The sequence below is a fragment of the Perca fluviatilis genome, chromosome 19 (genome assembly GCF_010015445.1).
Source record: "Perca fluviatilis chromosome 19, GENO_Pfluv_1.0, whole genome shotgun sequence".
NCBI lineage: Eukaryota > Metazoa > Chordata > Actinopteri > Perciformes > Percidae > Perca > Perca fluviatilis.
In genome coordinates, this window is record NC_053130.1 from 4,542,783 (window position 1) to 4,559,506 (window position 16,724).

General features: G+C 40.0%; 2 protein-coding genes across 2 annotated transcripts in view; both read left to right on the forward strand.

Annotated features, from left to right (window-relative positions):
- The window catches only part of LOC120548456 (mas-related G-protein coupled receptor member A6-like), a 97,905-nt gene that overhangs the window by 39,421 nt on the left and 41,760 nt on the right, over positions 1 to 16,724 (forward strand). The window lies entirely within an intron of this gene.
- LOC120547941 (G-protein coupled receptor 4-like) lies at positions 1,830 to 5,992 on the forward strand. Its single transcript, XM_039783770.1, has 4 exons — positions 1,830 to 1,922; positions 4,724 to 4,920; positions 5,169 to 5,356; positions 5,452 to 5,992. The coding sequence occupies exons 2-4, from the start codon at positions 4,759 to 4,761 to the stop codon at positions 5,990 to 5,992; spliced, it is 891 nt and encodes a 296-aa protein (XP_039639704.1). The 5' UTR covers positions 1,830 to 1,922; positions 4,724 to 4,758.

Genomic DNA, 16,724 nt, shown 5'->3' on the forward strand with positions numbered 1-16,724 from the left:
CTTTTACTTAACCCAACTGTCCCGTTGTTCAAACTTAACCCAACTTTCCCGTTCGTAAGCCCACCCACGACCTTTTCCTTAACTTACAGGGCTGTGTTCATTTCATGGAATTCTTCTGTGGGCCCATGACGGAATTTTCAGCGAATCTGCCACAGATTTAGAGTTAAGGGGCTGTGTTCATTCACGGAATTCTGTGAGATCAGGTTGGTCTGACATATCTGGAGCAGATCACTGTTTGTCACATTCACTGAGTCAGTTTATGAAAGAGTCAAGAAGTCTGATAATGTTCACAAGGCCAAGGAGATTTGTGTTTCATGTTTGTATTGTATACATATGTTGTTGTCTTTTTGAAGCACTTTGTGCACCAAAAAAGTGCTATATAAATGAAATCAACTTGAAACTTATGGTATGATCTTTTTCATTTTTGAGAGCTACTGTACATAAAAATGTTTGGTTTGATGTTATGTTATTGCTTTATGTTCTTTGAACAGTTTTTCCCCCCGCTTTTGTGATACAATTGTTAGTCATACCCATTCTACTACTGTTTGTTTCCAGCAGGTGCAGCCTTTGTAGTCAAACACTGGATAATTAAAACAAAACTGCATCATTGAAATGCTGTTGAAATAATGTGAAATATACATAGATTTAATTTAGTTTTATTGTAATAGACCAAAACACCTATCTTAAATATAATTGTGCATTAACTTCTAAAATTATACAGTTTATTACAGAAAACCTCTGTCAAAACTCCAATAACAAAGTTAATCTTGCACACCACTGTTTCCCAAAAACATACAAATCATGTATTTAAAGACGACTCAGATCTTACATGTCTAGTGTAATGTAACACTCATAAGAGTGGAACTGTATACTTGCTGGAAACAGGCAGGAAACGTCTGATTAATGACCAAAGTACCCACATTGAACATCAACAAGTGTTCCATGTGGTTATTTGTTCGTTGCACATAGAAACAGAATTCCTTTGCTCTGGTAAATGGCACAATGTTTATTTAGATCACCTGATGCTAAACGTTCACACAGTTCCTAGAGTGTGTTTTAATGTGCTTTATTTCTTGAGACTAGTAGTAGAAAGGTATGTCATGAATGCAGAAGTTGGGCTGCAGGCTCCCAAAGGTGCAGTCAGACGTGGCCATAGCACAGCGGCCGCAGTGGCAGCTCAAAGCCACGGGGTAGGTGACGGTCGGGTCCACGCCGGGGGAACAGTCAGGGAGCTTAAAGGTCTTGTAGTACAAGTCCTGGTACATGCACACATTCTGGTACACGTTGCTGAACGCTATCTTAAAGACAGGGTCCTGGAAGAGAGCAGACTTAGTGGGAAGTCATGGAAGACAACCTGGTGATATTCATTTCCTTTTTTATTTTTTGCTTTTTTCATTTCAGATTTTATTGTTTTTATTCCACATTCCTATTTAGTTACATGTTTATTATTCATGTTAGCACTTAATACTACCTCATATCTGTCTTATTCTCATATCATATTTTTACTGTGTTTATATTTTAAATTGTTTAAATTGCTCTTTTATGTTTTATGTAAATATGTTATACACATTATCTGTTCGAGGATATTTAAACCTTCAATAAGATCATCAAAACAATCAAAACAGCAACATGTTAAACAGACTTAACATGCATGTGCTGATTACTACTTGTGGTGTTTTTCAACTACAACCCCCCCCCACACACACACATACACACACACACACACAGCACCCCTCCCTCCCTCACTACTTCATGTGCATACTCATTTCATCTCTCTTCCTTTGAAGAGGAGGCGTGGATTATTATAAACCTGCTGCATGTTATGTAACTTTACCATATTTATTGTAGACTGTTTGGATGCAGAGGACAAAACATCAGACATTGGTGTAGGGAACTCATTCAGTGTCCTGCAGCTGTCAAAGGTAAATTTGGTGACATTTTGTTATATAGATTGTTTAAAAAGGTTAAGACATTGTAAATAGTCATGAAAATGATTATGTAACCTTTAACAAGCAGACAGCTGTGGACTGTACAGTGTTTAAACCAGCTATATTTCATTTGGGTGTTTCCCTGTCTTACCTTAAATTGTAAGCCTTATGGATATGTGATTGTGTAACAAAGACAGAAAATGTAGTTCAAGAAACCGGCTATAAAAGATATAAGTATGCCAAATCAAGTACAATTAGCTAAAGGAAAACTGAGAGAAGAAAAATTGGATAGAACATGCAGAATTAATGGGAAATTAAACAACAAAAAGTAGAACTACTGTGTAGATATTTCGGAAATGTAGTCCATATCAATAACGTGCTTACAAAGGCTATTTCTTACAAATGTATGTATATATGTATTTATGTTCTGAAACATTAATTCACGGAAAGATATTTGGGAAATAATGATAATGATAATATAACAAGCTTAGATATGCAAAATAGTTTTGTGTGTCGTGAAAATACGATGATTGAGGTTATGTTATGTAACCCAAGACAGGTTACAGTCATTTACTGATTCAGTTAGAGATGTTTAGTGAAATAAGAAAATGAATCTTTACACAAATGATAATGCAGATGGTTTATCAGGTGGATGAATCAGTCTCATCAAAACCAGAGGGCAGAGGGGCATTCAACAAGTAGTGGGACATCATTACAGAAGACAGGCTAAATGTCCTAAACAAATGGACATTAACATTAATCATTATATTAAATTACTGAGACACGGACGAGGTTCTGTGGCTGCAGTAATGACCTCACATCAGCATGTTAAATATTTCTATTCATCACCAGAACTTGTGCTATCTGAAACTGTAATATTTGTTTACATATCATCAGCAGATAGGGTAACAAATATTAAAGAATTTTAATACTGAAATCAGTACGCATTTTTTTTTAAATGATTTGATTTGTGAGTATTCTATATATGTATACTGCATTTGTGTTAACTGAACAATGTTAGGTAGATATTAAACAACATGTTTCACGTCTTGTTTTATAACCAGGGGCCTGTTTCACAAAAGCAGAATACATAAATCCCGGATAACTGATAAAGCGAGGCTTGACCTAGTCTAATCTGTGCATCCTGGCTTGGTGCGTTTCACGAAGGCCAAGCCAGGCTGAGGAGGAGAGACTAGGTCGAGCCAGGCTGAAGTAATTCAGATAGATGCGCGTCCACGGCTTTCCTCAAAAGACTGCAAGGTCGATCACAGATTTACTGATGCCAACATGGAAAATACGCATTGTACATACTTTATACAGAGTGAGCAGCTGCTTCTTGTGGAAGTATGACGACGTGAAACACATTATTTGTTTAAAAAGAAAAGAAACACGGCCGCTGTAATGAAACAGCGAGAGAAAGCGTAGCAGACGATCACGGACCGACTGAATGCGTAATTGTAGCCTAAATATATACATTAACTGACCACGGCTCTGAATTGAAGCCGTCATAATCATTCCATTCAAGGATTAGGCTACTAATCATTTTCACAAATTAACAGTTGTACTCTTTGCCTTAAAAGTAAGCAGAAGATAATGTTACTCAGGAAATTTACAATGAAGATCAATTTTCTACAACGCTAGAATATGATGCGTAAATATCTCTTTCACTCTGTTCCTCCCTCTCTCACATGGGCTAAAATATAAGTTTCCTAGGTCATATTATATATATTATATATTATATATATCGTTTTTGCAAATGACAGTGACTCATTGAATGGTTTCAGTTAAGAGCAGTATTTCATAAATGTATATTTTTAGACTATTATTCAGTCGGTCCGCTATTATCTGCCACGCTTTTTCTCGCGTTTAATTTTTTTTATTTTTTATAGAGGCAGAGTTTCCTTCTCTACATATTATATGCCTTGCTCCCTGTATGGACATAGAAAATAAAGACACTGAAGAAATTGGACTCTAAAATCTAGAAACTATGAAGATAATTAAGTGATAAATTCCATGCACAGTGTAAACATGAATGGAACAGAGTGATATTCATCAGTTATTTCCCCCCAAATATAAGGTAAAAAACCATTGAGGTGTCCTCTCCCTGTTGTTCAATGAATGTACAGTAGCCTACATCACTAGATAGTTATTGGTCCAGTGAACTAAGACTATAATTTGGGAGGATTGTACAATTAGGATATGTTCTTAAATTGTACAATCCTCCCAAATTATAGTCCCAGTTTACTGGACAACATAAATTGTGTGCTAAGAATGCCAAATACAATGCACATGGAAGTGGAACAAACATGATCCTTATTGTTAAAGAATTAAAAAAGAAATAATTCAAGGCACATTGGTCAACTATAGAAATGTACAGCATTGTATGTGTTGCCCTTAGTAACAGACTTCATTTAAAACACATTTGAAATTTGATCAGCCTTTTCTAATTATCTCAACAACTGCCATAATATATTCATCAAACTTCTAACAACAACATGAACAGCAGTCTTCATACAGCAATATAACAGTACTTAAATAAACAGCAAAATGCACCTGTTGTATTTTAATCCAGGCTGATAATAACTATAGGGTAAAACCACTGCTGGGTGATCAGAAAAGGCTCCAGGATTAAATAAATCCTGGCTGTTAGCCTGGTCAGGAGCAGGCTAGCTGTACAGAATAAATCTCCATGGTGATTTATGTGCCTCCGCTTTCGTGAAACCGAATCAAGGCATAATTCATCCAGGATAACTGGGAAATCTTGTTTAATCCCTTATCTTGGTTTTGTGAAACAGGCCCCAGATCTCCTAAACAGGTTTCACTCTGAAGAATGGAAAACGACACATCACTGGATATGAGACATGATAACAACAGCACCTCCAATGACTTTGACTTAGAAATATTATTCATCATCATAGATGTTGTGACATGCATAATGGTCTGTATCGGACTTCCTTTGACCCTGGTGGCCATCTATGCTCTTTATTCTCTGGTATGTATATTATGACTGAGATCTATTTGTGTAAAGTCTCTGTCTGTAAAGGATCTTGATCTGAGTTGGGGGCCACATGTCAGGGGGCTGGGGTGAAGTATTTTAATGACCTATACATTTACAGGAATAATGAACTGCATAGTTATAATGTAAATTAAGCTGATTGGACCCTGCAGACATATTTGGGAGGAGATGTTCAGAACATGTTTACAACTGCTTTCTTTACTTTAACCAATGTTTTCCTGCAGGTGCGAAAGGATCATGTTGCTCCGATCTACGTCATCAACCTTCTCATTTCTGACCTCATTCAGCTCTGCTGCATGATCGATTGGGTGGCACGACGTGCGGACCCGAACATACATCAAATGGTCTATTGTACCTACGACTCTGGTCTGTTTGCCAGTGTTTGCTTCATGGTGTGCATCGCCCTGGAAAGGTATCTGTCTATCCAGAATGTGTGGAGCTACTTCTGTGTCTGACCATTGTATTACTATATCATTCTGAAGCTGTGTCTTACATCTTGTATTACAGGTATTTGGTCATCGCCTGCCCACTGTGGTACCGCTTCAGACGAACCATCAAGATCTCCGTTGTGGTCTGTGTCCTGGTCTGGGTTTTTACTCTTATATTTTTCTTGACTGCTTTATTTTGGCATGTTCCAGCTTTTTTAATCACTTGGTTCATATGTTCGCTCCTTCCCTTCCCACTGCTCATATTCTTTCTGGTTGGGACCCTTAAAGCCCTGTCTGCTTCCATCTCAGTTCACGCTGACGAAAAACGACGAATTGTGGCAATGTTGGTCCTGGTGCTGCTTATGTACACGCTGCTGTTTCTGCCCAGAATTATCCTGCTTCTGAAAAAACATGACATAAATGACACCCCCCTCTACATCCTGTCTGATGTGTTTCTTATGTTTAGTCCTCTGGCAGACTTAGTTCTGTATGGTTTCATGAGGAAAGGGGCCATAGACAAGCTTTTGGCCTCTGTGTGTTGTTGCAGAATGGACAGCAATGATGTCAGCAGTTCAATAAGTATGAATGATGGCAACATGTCCACAGTCAGCTTCATGTAGGCAGAGAGAGAGAGAGAGAAAAAAAAAAAAAAAGAAAGAAGAGAAAAAAAAAAAAGCCTTCACCCTCTCCGACACACCTGTGTCATGTTATACATGTGCAAAGTATTTTGCCGTTCATAACAACTTTAATCATCATCAAGACACATGGTAGAGTGAGCCAAGTTAATGGAATTTTGTCAAGAGAAAACTGATTTGTGTTTTAAGACCAGTTGGTGTTTGCATGCTATACAAACAGTGCATCACTGTAGATGATGAAAAATAAAACTCTTTTTAAGATCACTTATTTCATCTCAATTTGTTTAACTCCATTTTTGAACTCTTATCAATCAGGGCCCAGACTTAACATGTGTTTCTATTTAATAATGATGAGAAACATTCTTGCATTTAAATGTCTTCATATGGTTTATGCAGCTTAAGGTATTTGTCCATGTATGAGTCTCATATGTCTCTTCATATTGTTCTTGTGGCTAAATCTTCTCCTACAAACATTGTGACCAAATGGTTTCTCTCCTGTGTGGACTCTCATGTTCTCCTGCATTGTGTTCTTGGAACTAAATCGACTAATTGATGAATGGTCTAATGGTTTCAGCTGTACTTGTATAAACTGTTGGGTAGTTTAATATGTATCAAAAGATTTGATAAACTCTTTGTTTTGTTTGTACCAAATTTTTCATCTAATTTATAAAGTCACTACATTTGTTTTCAAACACAAGTGGCATGAAAAGAAAAAAAAACTAAAGCACAAGTACTTCACATTAGTAGTTAAGTACAGATGTTAAGTAAATGTAATTAGTTACATTCCACCACTGACTAAAACCCCAGAGATGTTGTACTGCAGGGCTTAAAGTACTCCGACCTGCGTGTGACTATTTTAGAAAAACATAAATAATTAAAAAGTCCACATTGGATTTGTATTTGATGCGCTGGGTTTAACCAATCGTTGTACTTCCACCTACCAATGAAACAAGTTCTAGCCAATCAGATGCAGAGTAGGGCGGTTCTTTGCAGAAAAGCTAGTCTGCGGTTCACTGAGCCAGTTTGTGAGAGTCAAGAAGTCTGTTAAAAGGGTGATAGAATGCAAAACTTATTTCACCCTGTCATAGTTGAATAACGACAGTTCGGTGGGTAAATAGGACATACATAGAAGCTCAAAGTCCCACTGACACCCCTTTACTATGAAAATCTCATATTATGAAACGGTCACTGAAAACGGGCGAATCTCAAGAAAGCTGGAAGTTGACGTCAACCTCCCAAAAACCGGAACCTTTGTCAGCCCATGGGTGTATTAAGAGAACGGTCACGCCCCAACATTTACATAGGCTACACAACTGACCTGAGATCAGGTAGTCTTCTGAATCTAGCTAGGTCATTCAGATCTCTGCTATTCCATTACAAAATTCACTTCTGAAACTTTTTTATGCGAGAAATCAACTATGTAAAGCTCAAATATGGGCCACTTTACAAAAATGGATGGCTAATTGCAAATTTTGTCCGACTGTGTGTCGGAGTTCAGCGCCGGTGCTGCCTGTGTTGCTGTCTCGCCGCCTGGCCTGCCTTCCTTCACAGACCCCGGCCTGCTATGAGGTACTTGGAGCTCCGTCACGACTGGCAGCCCACAGCACTCCATACCCGCGCAACCGTCTCTTGGGCTAATAGACAACCAAATGCCCCTGCCCTGACAGACTGACCCTGACTGGTACGTATATTATGACTGAGATCTATTTGTGTAAAGTCTCTGTCTGTAAAGGATCTTGATCTGAGTTGGGGGCCACATGTCAGGGGGCTGGGGTGAAGTATTTTAATGACCTATACATTTACAGGAATAATGAACTGCATAGTTATAATGTAAATTAAGCTGATTGGACCCTGCAGACATATTTGGGAGGAGTTCAGAACATGTTTACAACAGCTTTCTTTACTTTAACCAATGTTTTCCTGCAGGTGCGAAAGGATAATGTCGCTCCGATCTACGTCATCAACCTTCTCATTTCTGACCTCATTCAGCTCTGCTGCATGATCGGTTGGGTGGCACGACGTGCGGACCCGAACATACATCAAATGGTCTATTGTACCTACAACTCTGGTCTGTTTGCCAGTGTTTGCTTCATGGTGTGCATCGCCCTGGAAAGGTATCTGTCTATCCAGAATGTGTGGAGCTACTTCTGTGTCTGACCATTGTATTACTATATCATTCTGAAGCTGTGTCTTACATCTTGTATTACAGGTATTTGGTCATCGCCTGCCCACTGTGGTACCGCTTCAGACGAACCATCAAGATCTCCGTTGTGGTCTGTGTCCTGGTCTGGGTTTTTACTCTTATATTTTTCTTGACTGCTTTATTTTGGCATGTTCCAGCTTTTTTAATCACTTGGTTCATAGGTTCGCTCCTTCCCTTCCCACTGCTCATATTCTTTCTGGTTGGGACCCTTAAAGCCCTGTCTGCTTCCATCTCAGTTCACGCTGACGAAAAACGCACGAATTGTGGCAATGTTGGTCCTGGTGCTTATTATTACACGCTGCTGTTTCTGCCCAGAATTATCCTGCTTCTGAAAAAACATGACATAAATGACACCCCCCTCTACATCCTGTCTGATGTGTTTCTTATGTTTAGTCCTCTGGCAGACTTAGTTCTGTATATTTTCATGAGGATAGACAAGCTTTTGGCCTCTGTGTGTTGTTGCAGAATGGACAGCAATGATGTCAGCAGTTCAATAAGTATGAATGATGGCAACATGTCCACAGTCAGCTTCATGTAGGCAGAGAGAGAGAGAGAGAGAGAGAGAGAGAGAGAACCTTCACCCTCTCCGACACACCTGTGTCATGTTATACATGTGCAAAGTATTTTGCCGTTCATAACAACTTTAATCATCATCAAGACACATGGTAGAGTGAGCCAAGTTAATGGAATTTTGTCAAGAGAAAACTGATTTGTGTTTTAAGACCAGTTGGTGTTTGCATGCCATACAAACACAAAACTCTTTAAGATTCACTTATTTCATCTCAATTTGTTTAACTCCATTTTTGAACTCTTATCAATCAGGGCCCAGACTTAACATTTGTTTCTATTTAATAATGATGAGAAACATTCTTGCATTTAAATGTCTTCATATGGTTTATGCAGCTTAAGGTGTTTGTCCATGTATGAGTCTCATATGTCTCTTCATATTGTTCTTGTGGCTAAATCTTCTCCTACATACATTGTGACCAAATGGTTTCTCTCCTGTTCTCCTGCATTGTGTTCTTGGAACTAAATCGACTAATTGATGAATGGTCTAATGGTTTCAGCTGTACTTGTATAAACTGTTGGGTAGTTTAATATGTATCAAAAGATTTGATAAACTCTTTGTTTTGTTTGTACCAAATTTTTCATCTAATTTATAAAGTCACTACATTTGTTTTCAAACACAAGTGGCATGAAAAGAAAAAAAAACTAAAGCACAAGTACTTCACATTAGTAGTTAAGTACAGATGTTAAGTAAATGTAATTAGTTACATTCCACCACTGACTAAAACCCCAGAGATGTTGTACTGCAGGGCTTATAGTACTCCGACCTGCGTGTGACTATTTTAGAAAAACATAAATAATTAAAAAGTCCACATTGGATTTGTATTTGATGCGCTGGGTTTAACCAATCGTTGTACTTCCACCTACCAATGAAACAAGTTCTAGCCAATCAGATGCAGAGTAGGGCGGTTCTTTGCAGAAAAGCTATTCTGCGGTTCACTGAGCCAGTTTGTGAGAGTCAAGAAGTCTGTTAAAGGGGTGATAGAATGCAAAACTGATTTCACCCTGTCATAGTTGAATAACGACAGTTTGGTGGGTAAATAGGACATACATAGAAGCTCAAAGTCCCACTGACACCCCTTTACTATGAAAATCTCATATTATGAAACGGTCACTGAAAACGGGCGAATCTCAAGAAAGCTGGAAGTTGACGTCAACCTCCCAAAAACCGGAACAGCCCATGGGTGTATTAAGAGAACGGTCACGCCCCAACATTTACATAGGCTACACAACTGACCTGAGATCAGGTAGTCTTCTGAATCTAGCTAGGTCATGCAGATCTCTGCTATTCCATTACAAAATTCACTTCTGAAACTTTTTTATGCGAGAAATCAACTATGTAAAGCTCAAATATGGGCCACTTTACGAAAATGGATGGCTAATTGCAAATTTTGTCCGACTGTGTGTCGGAGTTCAGCGCCGGTGCTGCCTGTGTTGCTGTCTCGCCGCCTGGCCTGCCTTCCTTCACAGACCCCGGCCTGCTATGAGGTACTTGGAGCTCCGTCACGACTGGCAGCCCACAGCACTCCATACCCGCGCAACCGTCTCTTGGGCTAATAGACAACCAAATGCCCCTGCCCTGACAGAGCTCCAGGGCCTGCAAGTCTCCTCTTCCTGCTAGCTAAATGCCCGGTGTATGTGAGTGAGAGTGCGGTCAGCGAGCTTGTTACACCAGCAATCTCTTACCACAGGTTTCAGTTAATCTTTTAATGTGTGTTATAATGTGTTGAGTTATTTAAACAAACGACTGGGGAAATAAACGCCGCTTGTCCGCGAGTCTAATTGATAGAGCCTGCGGCTGGATGTAGCTCTATCAATGAGAGCTAGCTAGCCTCCTCTTAGAATTCCTCTGAAATTCAGAAATATTACTTGAAATCGGACACCGTTGTTAGCTTTATAAGACATTTAGCTAGATGTTGTATACGTGGCGTGATGAAATTCAAACTGTAATATACTCGGAATTACGCCGAAAATGAAGCTAACTATCCGTGATTTGTAGCTACACAGGTAGCTAGGATTGAAGGGACAGTTGCAGATAACGAAAGCCCTAATCTTCACAAATATTCATTAATTTGAAATCGGACACCGTTGTTAGCTTTATAAGACATGTAGCTAGATGTTGTATACGTGGCGTGACGAAATTCAAACTGTAAATATACTCGGAATTACGCCGAAAATTAAGCTAACTATCCGTGATTTGTAGCTACAAACGGGTTACATCCTGCAGCAGGCTCTATCAAAGGGACTTGTGGACAAGCGGCGTTTATTTCCCCAATCGTTTGTTTAAATAACTCAACACATTATAATTACACACATTAAAAGATTAACTGAAACCTGTGGTAAGAGATTGCTGGCGTAACAAGCTCGCTGACCGCGCTCTCACTCACATACACGGGGCATTTAGCTAGCAGGAAGAGGGGAGTTGCAGGCAAAAAAACAGTGACTTTGTGCGGATATGGAGTGCTGTGGGCTGCCGTGACGGAGCTCCAAGTACCTCATAGCAGGCCGGGGTCTGTGAAGGAAGGCAGGCCGGGCGGCGAAGCAGCAACAAAGGCAGCACTCCGACACACAGTCTTACCAAATTTGCAATTGGCCATCAATTTTCGTAAAAAGGCCCATAGTTGAGCTTTATATAGTTGATTTCTCACAAAAACAAAGTCTCAGAAGTGATTTTAATAACGAAATAGCCCAATAAACAATTTATAACTTTGCAGTGTCTGAAATATGAGACCTGCTGTCGAGTCTCCCATGTGTTTCTATGTAGTTTGCTCAAACCAATCAGCACGTAGCTCATTCTGAATATTCATGAGCATACCATATTTGGAAGAAAAGCTCTTTTTCCAAATAGAGCCATATTCACAGGGTAGTTAAGGGCCTAATAAAATAGCATTTGGGCAATTTTCAGCCCAACCAATGTTACATACCCCATTAGGAGACCTTAAGGAACAGTGTAAAATACCCTATATAATCATTCTATCACCCCTTTAATGTTCACAAGGCCAGGAAGATTTGTGTTTTATGCTTGTATTGTATACATATGTTTTTGTCTTTTTGAAGCACTTTGTGCACCAAAAAAGTTCTATATAAATGAAATCAACTTGAAACTTATGGTATGGTCTTTCATTTTTAAGAGCTACATAAAAATGTTTGGTTTGATGTTCTTGTTATTGCTTTATTTAACTTCTACAATTATACAGTTTATTACAGAAAACCTGTTCTAAAACAGAAAACCAAAGATGACTCAGATCTTACATGTCTTGCATAATGTAACACTCATAAGAGTGACGCTGCTTACTTGCTGGATGAAGCAGGAAACGTCTGGTTGATGACCAAAGTACCCACATTGAACATCAACAAGTGTTCATGTGGTTATTTGTTTTTTGCACATAGAAACAGAATTCCTTTGCTCTGGTAAATGGCACAATCTTTACTTAGATCACTTGATGCTAAACTTTCACACGGATCCTAGAGTGTGTTTTAATGTGCTTTATTTCTCGAGACTAGTAGTAGAAAGGTATGTCATGAATGCAGAAGTTAGGTGTAAGGGCCATAGCATAGCGGCCACAGTGGCAGCTCAAAGCCACGGGGTAGGTGACGGTCGGGTCCACGCCGGGGGAACAGTCAGGGAGCTTAAAGGTCTTGTAGTACAAGTCCTGGTACATGCACACATTCTGGTACACGTTGCTGAACGCTATCTTAAAGACAGGGTCCTGGAAGAGAGCAGACTTAGTGGGAAGTCATGGAAGACAACGTGGTGATATTCATTTCCTTTTTTTCAACTACAACTCCCAAAACCCCTCCCCCCACCATCCCACACTACTTTGGGCCCTATTTTAACAATCTGAAATGCAAGTATCAAAAGTGAAACGCAAGTAGCTTTGTGGGCGGATCTCGGGTGCTGTTGCTATTATACCGGCGGGATAAATGAGTCTTGCGCCCGATGCAAATCTAAAATGGTTTGGTCTGAAGTAGCTAGGTGTGGTTTGGGCGTAACGTGCAATAAACCAATCAGAGCGTCATCTCACATTCCCTTTAAGAGCAGGCACGCTTGTTCCATGGCGGATTGCTATTATGACAACAGATAATTTCCTGGCGCACGCCAGCGGGAGCTGTCTGGGATGCGGCAAAGTAATAAATGCCCGTCTTGGCGGTGGCGATGTTGCTGCGGCCTCTCGGGCGCATCTCCTCAAGTCTGGAGAGGATTGCTGCAGCCATGGAGCGTGGGCCTCCAAACGCACCACCTGCTCCTGTTGTGCCCCTTCCTCCCCCCCCCCACTCCATCTCCGTCCACCCGCTCCACCAGGAGCACATCGCGCATTGCCACTCCCGGACCAGATCCCGCCGGAGTGTCCAATCCCACCGTAGTTCAACATCACGTCTCCTTAAGTCCTCTAATATTTCCTCATTTATGTCATCAACACATACATGATTCATGGAAATGTGTAAAACACAACAAGCCACAAAGAATGCTGGGACTTTTTGAGGACTGTACTGTAAAGTGCCTCCTGACTTATCCAAACACCTGAAGTGCATTTTCAGTAATATTTTTCCTTGTAATTATGTATGGTTTGAAAAAATGGGAACTGCTGCATCCGTGTAGATGAGAGAAGCAAAGTGTATGCACGTTGTGAGCACGCTACATTATGGCCAAGCATGCGCCCCTAAAATAGCATCTGAATAACGCCTACTGACTTTAGACTAGCTAGCGCCACTTCTTTTAGACTAGCCACTGACTTTAGACTAGCGCCACTGACTTTAGACTAGCGCCACTGACTTTAAACTAGCGCCACTGACTTTAGACTAGCGCCACTGACTTTAAACTAGCGCCACTGACTTTAGACTAGCGCCACTGACTTTAGACTAGCGCCACTGACTTTAGACTAGCGCCACTGACTTTAAACTAGCGCCACTGACTTTAGACCAGGTTTTTCCTGGTCTGTGGCGGAATTGTTTTCTGAAACTGCCAGATAGCTCCAGGGAACGTTTGCGCCTGAACACACCTCCTCTTTTCGCTGAACCTCCCCTGGGAGCGCAAATACATTCCCTAATTTACAGACATGCGTCTGTGGAGGGAAAAGTCCGCTGTGCGTCGGGTGCAAAATAGGAATGATACATGCGTCGGTGTACAAAGGCAATTGCGCTGAGTGCAGGATAGGGCCCTTCATGTTCATACTCATTTCATCACTCTTCCTTCGAAGACAAGGCGTAGATTATTATCAACCTCCTGTATGTTATGTAACTTTACCATATTTATTGTCATATATTGTCAATTTAAAAACATTAATAAACAAATTAAAAACATTAAAAGACAAGAATAAAATTGATAGTGCAGTATAAGAATAAAAGTTACAGTGCAGTATAAGAAATTAAAGTTAATAGATTATTTAAAGAAAAGCAACATCAAAAAGATAGGTCTTTAGCTTAGATTTAAAAGAACTGAGAGTTGGAGCGGACCTGCAGTTTTCTGGGAGTTTGTTCCAAATATGTGGAGCATAAAAACTGAACGCCGCTTCCCCTGTTTAGTTCTGACTCTGGGGACAACAAGTAGACCTGTCCCAGACGACCTGAGAGGTCTGGGTGGGTGGTAATGTAGTAGCAGATCAGAAATGTATTTTGGCGGCCCCTAAACCGTTTAGTGATTTATAAACCAGTAGAAGTATTTTGAAATCAATTCTTTGAGGCACTGGAAGCCAGTGTAGAGACTTCAGTACTGGAGTGATGTGATCCACTTTCTTGGTCTTAGTATGACCTCGAGGCAGCAGCGCTCTCGAAATCAGCTGCAGCTGTCTGATTGATTTTTTGGGGAGACCTGTAAAGACACTGTTACAGTAGTCAAGTCTACTGAAGATAAAAGCATGGACAAGTTTTTCCAGATCCTGCTGAGACATAAGTCCTTTAACCCTTGATATACTTTTAAGGTGATAAAAGGCTGATTTTTTAATTATGTTAATGTGGCTTTTAAAATTCCACTCAAGCTCTACTTCTAAATATCTACAGGCCACCTAAATACTGTGCATGCTTCTTTGATGATTTTAATGAACTGCTGTCTATAATCTGTATTTACTTTGACCGTGTAATTATTGCTGGTGATTTTAACATTCATGTTGACAACCCCCAGGACAGAGGGACCAAAGAACTGTGTTGTGTTTTTGAGAGCTATGGACTGACTCAGCATGTGACACAGCCCACGCACAATAAGGGGCACACTCTGGACTTGATTATCTCCAAGGGTCTGAACATTTCCATGGTTGTGGTGACTGATGTTGCTCTCTCTGATCATTCCTGTGTTTTCTTTAATGGCACTATCTCTGTGCCAAAAAGTGTTCAAACAAAGTTAATCAGAAAACGGTATATCACTGAAAACACCAGTGAAAAATTCATTCAGCTTTTCTCCTCTACTCCTGCCCTTACTGGGGCCTCAGTCACTGAGCTTGTAGATAATTTCAACTGTAAAATTACGAACGTTATTGATGCTATTGCTCCCACTAAGGTCAAAGCTGTCTCTGGTAAGAAAAGATCTCCATGGAGAAATTTTATAGCTGTGAGAACAGAAAAAAGAGAGTGTCGAAAAGCTGAACGCAGTTGGCGAAAATCTAATCTCCAGGTCCATTATAACACTTATAAAGAGAGACTTCGCATTTATAATCTGGAACTAAGAAATGCAAGGCGGTCCTTCTTCTCTGACATTATTGCCAGAAACAATAATAATTCACGTGCTTTGTTTGCTACTGTTGATAGATTAATTAACCCTCCAGTACCAGTAGCATCTGAACTGTTGTCTACCAAGGCTTGCAAGAGCTACTGTGTAGATATTTCAGAAATGTAGTCCATATATGGAAAACGTGCTTACAAAGGCTATTTCTTACACATGTTGTATGTACGTATGTATGTTCTGAAACATCCTTAATTCACGGAAAGATATTTGGGAAATAATGATGATGATATGCAAAATTGTTTTTATGTGTCGTGAAAATACAATGATTGAGGTTATGTTATGTAATCCAAGAAAGGTTACTGTTATGGTTTCAGTGTTTTGCTTTGCATTTTGTTCCGTTTCTGTTGCCTTATTGGTTTCTGTATGTTTTCTGTGTCTGCATTTTCTGTACATTGTTGTTCCCTGTTGTGTTGATGTATTCTGTTCTGTGTCTTGTGTGTTTTGGTTTATTCCTGTATTCTCTGTTATCCCTTGTGTTGCCTAGTGTTGTGTCAAGTGTCTGTAGTTAGGTTATATCATGTTTTGTCTGTTTGTCCTGCTTCCTGTTTTATTTTGGTAGTCTGGTCCTCTGTCTTGTCATGTCTAGCTTTGCTTTCTGTTTCCCGCCTTTGTTGATTGTCCTGCCCCGCCCTGATGTGCTTCACCTGTTGTCTCACCTGTTTCTGATTTACCCATCACCTCATGTATTTAGCCTCTGTGTTCCCCTTGTCTTGTGTCCGATCGTTTTGTAGCCATGCCCTTGTGTTTCCTCCCTGTGCCTTGTGTTTGTGCCTGCGTCAGTTTGCTCCTGCCTGTGTTTTTCCCGTCGGTTTGGTTTTTGTACGTTTTCCAGTCTTTGTACTGCCGCTTTTTGTTTTTATTAAATCCTCCACTTCAACGTTTGCCTGCCTGCTCTCTCTGCATTTTGGGCCCTCTACTTCCCTCACCCGTAACAGGTTACAGTCATTTACCGATTCAGTTAGAGATGTTTAGTGAAATAAGAAAATTAATCTTTACACAAAAGATAATATAGATGGTTTATCAAGTGGATTAATCAGTCTCATCAAAACCAGAGGGCAGAGGGGCATTCAACAAGTAGTGGGGCATCAGCACAGAAGACAGGCAGAATGTCCTAAACAAATGGACATTAACATTAATCATGTGTATGTCATATGTATACTGCATTTGTGTGAACCGAACAATGTTAGGTAGATATTTAACAACATGTTTCACGTCTCCTTTTATAACCTGAT

Excerpts from the sequence above, each read along its gene's own strand:
- LOC120547941 (XM_039783770.1), top strand. The coding sequence starts at position 4,759 with ATGGAAAACGACACATCACTGGATATGAGACATGATAACAACAGCACC. Across the intron at positions 4,921-5,168 it reads TCTATGCTCTTTATTCTCTG|GTGCGAAAGGATCATGTTGC; the intron begins GTATGTATATTA and ends GTTTTCCTGCAG. Across the intron at positions 5,357-5,451 it reads GTGTGCATCGCCCTGGAAAG|GTATTTGGTCATCGCCTGCC; the intron begins GTATCTGTCTAT and ends CTTGTATTACAG.